The 11,699-nt window shown below is 37.7% G+C and overlaps 2 protein-coding genes across 4 annotated transcripts; one reads left to right on the forward strand and one right to left on the reverse strand.

The window, feature by feature from the left end:
* Nucleotides 1-855: 855 nt before the first annotated feature.
* On the forward strand, nt 856-7,798 carry LOC111662698 (F-box only protein 47). Of its 2 annotated transcripts, none has more exons than XM_087176751.1 (10): nt 856-1,272; nt 1,827-1,988; nt 2,140-2,216; nt 2,907-2,981; nt 3,306-3,414; nt 3,811-3,984; nt 4,310-4,480; nt 4,789-4,931; nt 6,162-6,321; nt 7,362-7,798. In XM_087176751.1, the coding sequence occupies exons 1-10, from the start codon at nt 1,086-1,088 to the stop codon at nt 7,460-7,462; spliced, it is 1,359 nt and encodes a 452-aa protein (XP_087032877.1). In that variant the 5' UTR covers nt 856-1,085; the 3' UTR covers nt 7,463-7,798. The 2 variants fall into 2 exon arrangements, with proteins under 2 accessions (XP_087032877.1, XP_023272409.1); XM_023416641.2 differs by having other exon boundaries at nt 4,331-4,480.
* Nucleotides 7,799-8,179: 381 nt separating this feature from the next.
* Nucleotides 8,180-11,285, reverse strand: LOC111662703 (ADP-ribosylation factor-like protein 6). 2 transcript variants are annotated; one of them, XM_023416646.2, is made up of 8 exons: nt 10,995-11,285; nt 10,729-10,779; nt 10,563-10,624; nt 10,339-10,407; nt 10,154-10,248; nt 9,744-9,873; nt 9,060-9,115; nt 8,180-8,532 (listed from the first exon to the last, which is right to left on the reverse strand). In XM_023416646.2, the coding sequence occupies exons 1-8, from the start codon at nt 11,115-11,117 to the stop codon at nt 8,507-8,509; spliced, it is 612 nt and encodes a 203-aa protein (XP_023272414.1). In that variant the 5' UTR covers nt 11,118-11,285; the 3' UTR covers nt 8,180-8,506. The 2 variants fall into 2 exon arrangements, with proteins under 2 accessions (XP_023272414.1, XP_023272417.1); XM_023416649.2 differs by lacking the exon at nt 10,729-10,779.
* Nucleotides 11,286-11,699: the final 414 nt, after the last annotated feature.

Genomic DNA, 11,699 nt, shown 5'->3' on the forward strand with positions numbered 1-11,699 from the left:
AGTTATGGGAAAAAAGCTGGAATGAAATGTAACTATATGCACTTTTATCAAATACATGTTTTGGTAGACAGTCAGAGGAAAATACTAATACTATTACTACTACATTTAATAATAATAATGATAATAATAATAATACTAATAATAATAATACACTTTGTTTGTATAGCACCTTTCATACAATAAATGTTGCAAAGTGCTTTACAACAAAGAAATGACATGCACCAAGTGCTTCACATGAAAAAAAATACAAAATGAACATAAAACATTGTTAAAAACACTGATCTAAAATGAAAAACATTAAAAACATTGATGTAAAATGAGATAGAATAATGGATAAAATAATAAATAATCACATAGGCAGACATTTAAAAGAAATGCTGAGCAGTGCATAAATGTGGCGCAAAGTGCAAAATTTCAGAGCTAGTTACAGGCTAAAGTAAAGAAATAAGTTTTGAGGCTTCTTTTAAAAACACTTAGTGAGCTGGCCTCTGATATCAATCGGTAGTGTTCCATTGCTTTGGGCCAATACTGACAAAGGCTACATTTGCCTCAAGGTTTAAGTTAAACATTACCTGGCAAATTAAATGTTTTCACCATTTCTTTTGTTATTTTCTTAGCGCAAAGATGAAACATGCTAGATATGCGTCTTTACTTGGACACTTCAGTTTACTTTACTATTGTTTATTTCGCGCCGTTGTGACGGAGTCATCAAAGACATTAAGGCAAGCTAACACTCAGCTGACTTTTCCTTTACATCTGACATTAACTGCCCATAAGTTAATGGTATTGGTAAGCTACTTTTAACATTAGCTTGTATTCCTATTAATTGTATGTTTCTTTCATTGGCTACAAAAACGGAAACGTTTATAAAGTCACAACTTACCTAGCAATACTTTGTCACGAGTTCAGTTTAGCTAACGCTAGCTAGGTTAGCTTGTGAGTTAGCAAAGTCGGTTTCCCTAAACCAGACAGAAAAGTGAAACTGTTGTAGAGTATCTTTGGTTGTAACTAGGTCAGCTTCACAGTTTCTTTCATCTCCAGGTCAAACGTTCTTTATCCTTTTTAATGCAGGCAACTCAGTGTTGATGGACATGGTGAGGAAAGTCCACAGAAATGTTCGGAGGCACCCACTGACACACAAGTCTCAGCAATACAAAAGGACCCTTCCTCCAGCAAGGACCATCATGACACGCAGCCAGTGTATACCCAGCACCAGCTTCTTCCACAGGCTCCCATCAGAGGTGTTTGACATGATCCTGGACAAACTGTCTGGTAAGTGTTATTGGCTAGGCCTATAACATAAACTCAGCTCAACTTACCCAATGAAAAGTAGGTAAGACAACCAGCAGCCTGGCTTTAATTTTATTAAAATTGGCCAAGGTCAGAATCAAGAGTGGTGTGACATTCTCTACACACATGATACATGACATATCTAGGCATGTAAAGAAGCTGCATTTTTGCAACTTCCATGTGATTTGGGATTAAGAATGCATACATTCAAGAATACAGTGTTTTATTTGTCAGCACGCACGCACGCACAAAGACACACACACACATATATATTTAATTCCAGTTTTGTACATTAATTAATGGTAACATCAAATGTGTTTATGTTAATTTAAAAGACTGTGAATAAATATCTTAGAATAGAGTTTTGCATAGCATATGCAGTTTACACAGCATACTAAAAAGCAGATTTAGCATATTTGTACTAAAAATAATATCCATCTCTTCAATTAAACCTCTACTTCAGTGTAGATATTGCACTTTAGTAGGTTCACTGAGAAACATGCAGTATTATGAATTAAAATTTTTGTGTTTGTCAGTGCTGGAGATCAGTGTGTTTAGCATGGTCTCCAAAGAAATCACTAGACATGTTGTGGACTACATCTCCACCCTGGCCTGGAAGAATAAAATGATTGTCCAGAGCTTTCACCACTCAACTTTCCCTGAGCAGAGCTCCACTATTGAACACTACAGAAACCTGGGTAAGCAGCAATTTATATTTTGCTGAATATTTTGTTTTGTATGATCACCACACAGCACTAAGGATAAGCCACTCTTTGGAGTGAAAGGATAGGAGAGCGAAGAATTTGTCATTTTTTTAACTTGATAATGTGCTTTTGTGTTGACTGTCAGGTTTGTTGCTCAAGAGATGTACTCTTTTGCTACCAACAAAGGAGAGGTTAAAGTTTATCTTCAGCAGGTTTTCACAGGTAATAAATGGGAAGGTGAGATGACAAGCAAGAACAGAACACTGTGATGTGTTAAATGCTTTAGTCTCTTTTGTCTTGATAGGATTAGGGGACAGAGAAAGAGAGCAGAGGAGTATGTTTTCTGGTTTGCGAGTTTGCTAATTCATTTTGAATATTTAGTTGGGAGGAACAATAAAGTATCAAAATATTTCTGATTTTTGCAAGACAGTTTTCATTTTCATGTCATATTATTTTCATATAATTTACATTAGTGGTACATACTTTCATCAGATATATTGTGCAATTTGTATCTGTTGTTTCAGCTGGACAGAAAGGCTATGAGTATCTTTTTGCTTCACATCAACTTTTAACATATTAGTTACCTAATTGGTCATTTGCTGTGCAGGAAGATCATGCATGCCAACACAGCAAACAAAATTATTACACCAGGCTAAATGAGTTTATTTATCAAATGGGCTGCACTATTTGTTTTTTATGACTTGTCATGAAAAAGCTAAATTGGTTAGTTTTTACTGTTTAGTGAGCTGTAAAAGTGTTAATAAAGATGGTCTTAATTTCCCATATTACATTATATGAAATGTGACTATTGCACAAGCCTACATTGTAATTGTCACCTAGTTAATATATAGTTCCATCTTCTTATTGGTGGTAACAGATAGTATTGAAAGTTGTCCTATTGATCTGTTATAGACTCCCTGCTTCATGTTGGAGCAGTGTCTAACTCCAGACTGCATTGGCTTTTCCGCCTATGGTGTCTTCCTCCAGGTGAGGGACTCAGAAACTGTGTATTAAATTGATCATTGAATGTAATTAAAGGAAATCACAAATCAATTACAGCTAAGAGTGGATAAACACAATGTAATTACATTCAGATTCCATTACTTAAACGAGCTTTCAGAGATCCTCCTCTTTTAAAATATTTGTTCATAAACATCCACCCCCTGTGGTTACAGCCTAGTAAAGTGACATGCTGAAGTGCAGACAAACCAGACACATGAAAACTTGCCCTGTGTCTTAGCAGGACCATATGAAATAATGAAGTTATGAAATAAAAAAATATTAGCTAATGTCATGCTGGTTTCTTTACAGACACTTATTGCAGGGTGGGATGAGTTGGAGTGCCACAGAGTGTTCAACTTCCTGTGTGATGTCACAAACCTGCTGCAAAAAATTGAGGCAGTTATCACTGCAAAACCAGGTGTGTTTCATGTGTGGAAGGGAAAATACAGCTGCATGTAGAAGAGGAAAAAGCCAAAGTGTTATATAGAAAATAATCTGTCATGGAGGATATCAGTCCCTGTTAAACCAACTTTGTCCAGTCTGAAATCCTCATAGATTATTCATTCACTCTCTCTTGCTCAGATCCATGGTGGTGGAGATAGAGACGTGCATGATTACCTGAGTTAGTTTAAATCTGAATTGTTACAAAATCAGTAGAGAGTAAGCTAATAGCAGTGCAGAGGTGTAAAGTGAGGTGACTAACTAGTCAGTCTCTTAGTAACTCTGGGCCTTTTACGGTTTAGCTTTGTGGAAGTCTCAAGAAGCAGGATACAAAAAACATGCTAAATTCCTTGTCTGTATGTTTGCTCGTCAGGGGTGAGGTGGTACCAGGAGCTGCAGCTCCGTCTTTTCTGTCGTCAGGTTCTGTTGGACCCATGGTCGAACCAGCCAGAGTGTCAGTTCTGGCTAATACAACTCCTGAAGCCTTGGCCCATGGTCAGCCAGGCACACTTACTGTTCATCCTCTTTGGACCCCTGCTTCCTGAGGGTAATATAACTTTTATTTACTATATTATTATAATTTTTGTCTACACTCACCCTGAGATCATGATCAGCCTGTGACTGTCCTTTTCCAGTCCAGTAGGTTAGTGGTGAGTATTACCCTGAAACATAACATAATGGCAGCAAATAATGGCTGCTACCATTTTGGCCATAGTTGATAATTTATGTTCAAATATGTGGAAATTTGATTAAAATGCACAATGTACAATTGTCAAATCAGTTTGAGCAACCACACATAGTTGGAATCAAAGCATAGAAATTAGTTGTATTGTGTATTATTTATGTGGTAGTGGAGAGACACAGGAAGTGAGTGAGTTTCTCTCTACAAGCAGGCACTCTAGGTTGGCAGGATCTGGTGGACAGGGGGCAGCCTCACAGCGCTCTGTGGGACCTGGCCAGGGCCATCCTCCTGCTTTTCGGCAAACTGACAGTCAAAGGCTGGACCACCGACTCAATGCTGGCAATCCTGGAGGAGCTCATTGGTAACATACTTCATTGGTTCTCAAATGTTTTCATGTCGCAGACCTCCAGATAGACACATAGTCTATGGAGTAGTCTTATAGTCTGTAATATTAATTAAATGCCCTGAAAACTCAAAATCAAGCATTGATTGATCTGGCAGTCACCAGTTTACTTGGAAATCTTCAGATACATGATTCATAGCCTTGGCTCATGTCATTATATCAAATCAAAACCACTTTTAAACATTTCAATATATTAAACTGAAAATTAATATTGGTGCTTAAATGAACTGTTTGAAATACTTGGTTGTTCTCTTCACTATGTGCAGTTATTCCTCAGCCATGGCATGTGGAGAACGTGGCTCGTCTCTTGGTGCTGTGTGGTAGCAGTCTCTGCTACACTGTTCTGGTCAGCAAGGCCCTGAAAGGACGACTCCTTGAGATCTCCAGACTCATCGTCTACATCATACTGGTGAGAGTACTGGTTATTCTATCATCAGCTGTATAGAGTCTCATTAGGGTTTGTCAGGTATATTGGGTCATTATTGGCTTTTAATTTAGAAGCAGATATTGGCCAGCGTTGCCCTTTTCTGATTTGATAAAATGCAGTTAGACTACGTAGTTACTGTACAGTCTAAACAGATTAAACATAGATTCAGGATAGGTGTGCATCCAGGAATAGTTCGAGGCAGACTGTGAAATGAATCATCACTTATGCTCTCCGTGGTCGTTGTGACTCATTTTGCAACGCCTGCTCATTTCTGAATATATCAAATTTTTATCTGCCTAAGTTTACCTAACTGTCATCTCTGGGCACTTGTGCTGTCCATGGTGCTGATTTTTATGAGTTCCTCTTTTACCTCCTCATAGGGATGCCATAGCAGCTTCAATTCAAAGAGTATTGCTCTTCAAAAATTGCAAAGCAGGCTGGTTGATATCATAGACTGTAAATATAGATGGATGTAGAATCTGTGACGTCAGCCATAGGTTTCTAGAGAGCGGTTTTGAAACTCAGAGTGGGCTGTGCCGTTGTCACCATCTTGGTGTTGCCTGACTCCGCCTAACTCCTGGCTAATCCCATAATGGGCAAAGAGGTGGGGGCGTGTGTGGAGCCGAGAGTTCGGTGCATGCCGGTTTGTGGCAAACATACGCTCCCCAACAAAGTGCCCATACCCTCAACTATGCATAACTTTATGCTTAAAATATAAATGGGTGAGTTATATAAAAAAATCACCCCCGTACAGTTGTCTAGCTATAGAGACAAATCATTTTTTGTAGCAGGCTGTAAATATGTCTATTTCTGCTGTAAAGTTGTGCATTTTAACATGGCAGTCTATGGGGATTGACTCACTTTTGGAGCCAGCCCCTTCGAAGAATTGAATTTTTTGGGGACTTTGTTGTCTTGATTTTTCAGTCCCAGATGTTGCCACCTGGTTGATATCATCATGGAGAGGGGATCTTCTCTCTATTAAAAATGTGTGTGATTGTTTCTCACAACCTGATTTTATTACATGCTTCATTTCTCTGATTGAGAGTTTCTTGACAAATTAGACATTTTCATTCTGACTTACAGTCACAGTTAGCCATGTTAGTTAATTGTCAAAAAACAGACATATTTTTATAAATTAAAAAATAAATAAAATTTGTGCTGTGAAAAAGGCCTATTTGTTCAGTTTTCAGTTTGGTATGGCTTCGCCCTCAGGTGTGTGAGAAGGACGGCTATCACATGAAGTGGGCGGTGAAGTTGGTACAACAGATCTGCAAGGTCTACAGCACGGCTCCTGAAAGGTTCTGCTTCATCCGAGAAGTGGAGAACATGTTTTCTGAAATAACCAGGGAGTTCTTTGAGTTTTCTGTAGCAGGTAAGTCGCAGCAGTTTTTTTTAGACTATAAACTTTATTCAATAAAGTTCTTAGGTTTTGTCTTTAAACCCAAAATACATCCTTGACAAATTAGATAATATGATAATATGAATCTGTGGGGACACTGGTTCTTTGCACCAAGTAATATAATACCACAATATTTGGATATTGCAATCATAACAGGATCTTAACGGTTAACATAAAACAATATAAATGGGGGTTGAGCGGATAAGATTTACAGATGGTGCGATGTACAATGATAAAATGAATATATTACATACTATGTATAGAGATTAAATATTGTATATACTGTATGTCTGAGTTGTCATAGAGAAAATGATTTTCCCTGCAGTGTGGAGGAGCTTTTTTCAAAGTTTGTGTGTTGAAGGGTGGCTGTGTATGTGTGTGTACGTGTGTGTGTGTGTCTGTGTGTGAGTGTGAGTGACAGCTCAGACAGACGGCATTTACTTGGAACTCCTTATTTTTCTTTATTATATCGAAAATGCTTTCAGCTCAAGTGGATGTGTTTTGTCTCAATCTTTCCACCTAGAGCAAACCTTCATTTGCCTCTGATTGCATCCATCCTTTTAGTTCTTGCCCATGTTATGCCAATAACATAAGTGGAGAGCCCCATTCATTACATTGTTTAACTCAGTGCTAATATAATCAGTTCGTTTTAAGTGGGTTGTTGTCACAGTGAGTGACAATAGATTGGGGAATAGCATTAAAAAAGTGTTTATTGTAGAGTGAAGATGGAAGATGGAATTCCTAGCACTACGCCCACATATTGAACATGTATTGTATTTGTGAAAGTTGTATTCTCTAGACCACTGATTCCCTTTTGGCTGGTGACCTTTCACAGCTAAGCAATGCCCACTTGTGACCCTCACCACAGGTTAAATGTGCCTCTGAGCTGTGAACAGTTGAACCACACAGAGTAATATTCCCTTCTCATTCACTGTTTTAGTTTCTAGAGTCCTGGAGAGGCACATACTAAAATCTATATAAAAAGTCAATAACGCCATTATAATGCGTTCCAGGGAACCACCTTGAAGACAGCGAGACTTTCCAGACCCTGTGTATCCTCCTGGACTCCAGTGCTCGCTTCCACACTAAATTCCTCCACATGTTCCTGAAATAGGACTAATGCAGATTAAATGTGACAAGATATGGAGAAAAGGAAGAAGAGTCGGGGAAGAAATAAGCGCCAGTAATGAAAGGGAGTAACTAAAGAGTGAAAGAAATTGATGGACCTCTACAACAACAGTAAGACTTGAACATGGGAAGTGCTGTCATGGTAGCTTTGAAAGTTCAGGGAAGTCTGAGGATGAATTTGGTTGACAGTTCACTATACGCTATCAAAACATTTTATTTGCTGGTTGAAAATAGAGATGTTTAACTACTCTGACTAAACAGCATGGTTATTTATGCAAGTTTTATATTTCCCTCAAATATTGCTCCTCTTAAACCAGCTTGGATGTTATTTTTCATAAAGAGTATTTAATATTTATTCATTAAAAGTAACAATTTTTATGTGACACTATTTATTTATTCACATTGAACCTCTCTGGGTAGTTGGCATTCAATATTTACATTGTTATTGAATAATTCATTAAATTGGTATTTTCAATTCTAATTTGTCTTCATTTACACATCTGTTTATATTTTTGTGGAACAGTGTGCACTCAGCAAACAGCAAGTTTTTATCACCCTCCAGGTAGAAAAATGTTCAGCACTGACAGCATTTTCCCAAAAAAAAAAAAAATAAAAAAATATTGGATGGAATTAGTAAAGCCTGCATCGTGGAATAAAAAATAAGCTGTTTCAGATAAAAATTGTCTTAATAATAATGTGAAGAGAAGTGATATTAAGGATATTTAAAATTTAAAATAATTGTATTCAGACTGCATTCTCATTTGTTTTAGTGATGTGTTACAAAGGAAAGTACCACTGTGAGCTTTAAACTTGAGACTTAATCAGAGTGGTCATATAAGTTATACTATAAGCAAATTTTTATTTTATTTTATTTTTTTAAAGAAACATGGCGTCAAATTCATAGCACGCACAGGAAGTACTAGTCTATTTGACATTGAAGTTTAAGGCCTACAACATCAAGTGTGATGAGTACTCCAAGATCCAGTTACCACCTCCACAGTGCATCCATGGTCACAGGCATTTCAGTCATTCATGTATTCATTGTTTTGATATGATCTGGCAGGAGAAAAAAACAGAAGAATGCTGTTGTTTCTACGTGTTTGGATACAGGTTGAGACAAAAAAAAAAAAAAAACTTACACTAAACATTAACTTTTCATGAATTGAAAAACAGATCTGATCTTTGCAGCAAGAGCTTTACATTCAAACTGGACAAGTACTACAGTATATACCACACAAGAGCTCCATTTGGATGGGATTATTTTTTGTTGGGGAGGTTAAGTTTAATATTAGAATTATGTTTAATATTACTTAATTTTTTTTTTTCCCTTTAGTGTTACATATAGTCTTATGTTTCTGGGAAAGCTGAGATATAATCTACCAACACAATCACCTCACATTTACGGCACGATGATACTTACTGTGCAATTTGTTCTATAAGTGGGGAAAAAAGATATGTCTTAATAAGAGTGGTAGACAGGATGCAGACAGCATTTGAACATTGATGTCAAAATTCTGTGCCCTCTTTTCTCTTTTGGCCTTAAGTGTGACAGTTTTATGAAATGTACTAAAAAGACACATTACCTTGTAGCCAGTCCAACCCTTCCTGTAGGCCCTCTCCCTTGATAGCATTGCTGGCACTGAAGAAATAAGATGTCAGGAGTTAATCTCTTTGTGGCACACACTCACTTTCTCATGACTTTTCTTGGATCTTGGATGTTTAAAGCTTTCTAGCTCTTAATCCAAATGCTTTCCATCTGTCTAATGAGTAAACAGGGAGGAAAACATGTATAGGAAGGAGCCTGGCTTTGGAATAACTGCATGTCGCTGTGCCTCAGAATAATGTTTAACCTATGAGCCATGAAAAAGACCCAGGAAGTAACCAGAGAGTAAACACACCAGGTCACCTTATTGTCTCTGTTTAAGACTCTAAGCTGTAAATCTGGAAGCACTAAACATTGTAGATGGGGAAGTGACAGGGCTTGGCTGAGTTCAGATAATCTAACACACTTCCTTCAAAGCTGCCAAATACTTGAATGATTCCTGTAGCAAATAACTTAACAATGACTCTGGAGGTTGTTGACTTTCTCTGCCTTTCCTTAGAGACGCCTCACCAGGGTATATTTTGCAATAATGTGGTCACATGAATGCTACAGCAGGACTCTTACAACTGTACAGTAAGACTGCGAAAACAGAAGAAATAAAGAGCTAAATATTTGAGCTTTGAATTGAAAGTGTGGATCCAGAGAAATTTGACAGATATATTACCAGATGTGCCAGGGTTTGTCTTTGATGTTTTCCAAACACAACATCTGTGAGACCTTGACAGAGGACATGGCATCCCGCAGATCTATCTTGTTAGCAAAGAACAATACTGGTATTCTTTTGCTGCGGATATCTGGATAATAAGACAGCAAGATAATAATAAGCAAATAATATTTTATTAATGCAGTTGATCCAATTAGAGAGTAATACTGATATTGGCATATACAGTCAACCTGTGACCATATATACAGAGTATTTAATACAATTTAATATTTTTCCCCTTTATTTCACAGATGGACAATATGAACCCTGAAACATGCCTAATGTTTTATAACAGTCCAATTTGATGCCATATATCTTGGTAAACCGAATCCTGCAGATATTGTAAACACGTCAGCCTGGATAAACTGTACCTTCATGGTTCAGAAGAGTATCCAGCTCCTCTTTGGCAACAACCATTCTCAGTTTGTCACCGCTGTCAATGACAAATATGATGGCATGGCTTTCTCTGAGGAGGACAAGAGAAGATGTTATAATTCACACATTCATAATAAACTAATACTGTGGCACTAATACAGGCATATTGTGTGTTTCATACTTGTAGTAATGCTCCCATAGGTTTCTGTATCGGCTTTGCCCAGACATATCAAACACTGTGAAGGACAGGCTGCATACAGAGGGGGAGAGAGTGAGGGGGAGATCAGCTCAGAATGATACGTACTGCTGCACTTGACATTTTTACTTTCATTCCTGTAAATTAGTACTAGCTGGTACTAAAACTAATAAAAACAAAAGACATTATAAAGGGCTATAGACGTCTACCTTGAACTCTTGAACTTTTCAATGTTGAAGCCAATTGTTGGGACTATTTCTTGTGCCTGCGTCTGCATGCACCCACACACAAACACAAACATACAAAAACAGACAAGTAATGGCAAAAGTATGTCAACAAGGAAACACTATAAGGAAAGTATGATGTGGGCTTTACCTGACTAACATGTTTCCAGTCTTCTGAGAATGGGCCTAAATGATTCGAATGCTGAAAACAAGCAATCAATGAATGATTGCAGTGAAATAAAGGATTTTTTGACAGGCCTTCTCATAAGATTTATCTCAAATTAGCATATGGCACAGGAATGTGGATAACAAATCGGTGTACCCACATGTCAGGACTACACACACAAAGTTCAACAATCATCGTTTTAACAAAACATTAAAATACACTCACAATGAAGCCCAGTGTCATGTACTTACATTAGTTGGCTTCAGTTGGTTGATGATGGTGGTTTTGCCGCTGTTGTCCAGTCCCAAACACAAAACATTAACCTCTTTCTTCCTCAGGCCGAGCCAGCCTGACAGTTTATCCAGCAGCCCCATTAGACTCAATTACCTCTACACCATTAAATTTTTAACACATCACCCCATAGATGGTCTGATGACTAGTAATTAAATGCACTAGATTTGCAAAATGTCATAAAAAGCAAACACTGATGACAAACATTGCCGTGAATAGTGTGTTACCACTTGCTGGGAATAGTGTCAAGATGCCGCCTGGGCATCCCAGCTTGTGACAGGTAATCCTATTAAGGCGAATTAAGCTTTGCGAACCACCCAGTGACCTGATCACGGCGTATGCAACTTCCTAGTCCCCCACTATCCTGGTGCATTTGATTTATTACCCTAAAGCACCTACCCTCTCTGGTTCAATCCATCTGTTGCAGAGTGGTTTAGTAAATCTATAACAAATAAGAAACAACACGCTCAAATGCAAGTACAAATGTCATGGCAAAACAAGAAACAGGCAAAGGTCAAAATAAACTCAAATGATAACATATTAGAAGCCCTGGAAGTTGAACTAGAATGGGACATGTGTAGGAATTTCCTTGAATTTCTCTTCTAAGGTTAAATTGGCATAATAACTGCAGGAATTCAATTTGGGCTTTTCACATGGCAGCTCTG

Source organism: Seriola lalandi, unplaced genomic scaffold (assembly GCF_002814215.2).
Source record: "Seriola lalandi dorsalis isolate HSWRI2012SDOR001 ecotype SW California unplaced genomic scaffold, Sedor1 jcf7180002054568, whole genome shotgun sequence".
NCBI lineage: Eukaryota > Metazoa > Chordata > Actinopteri > Carangiformes > Carangidae > Seriola > Seriola lalandi.

Bases quoted from the DNA above. Each gene is read 5' to 3' on its own strand.
- LOC111662703 (XM_023416646.2), bottom strand. From the start codon at position 11,117: ATGGGGCTGCTGGATAAACTGTCAGGCTGGCTCGGCCTGAGGAAGAAA. The intron at 10,249-10,338 runs GTATGAAACACA...TGTCCTCCTCAG, and splicing joins CTATGGGAGCATTACTACAA to AGAAAGCCATGCCATCATAT. The intron at 9,116-9,743 runs GTAATATATCTG...TTATTTCTTCAG, and splicing joins GACAAACCCTGGCACATCTG to TGCCAGCAATGCTATCAAGG.
- LOC111662698 (XM_087176751.1), top strand. From the start codon at position 1,086: ATGGACATGGTGAGGAAAGTCCACAGAAATGTTCGGAGGCACCCACTG. The intron at 1,989-2,139 runs GTAAGCAGCAAT...GTTGACTGTCAG, and splicing joins TGAACACTACAGAAACCTGG to GTTTGTTGCTCAAGAGATGT. The intron at 3,985-4,309 runs GTAATATAACTT...ACAGGAAGTGAG, and splicing joins TGGACCCCTGCTTCCTGAGG to TGAGTTTCTCTCTACAAGCA.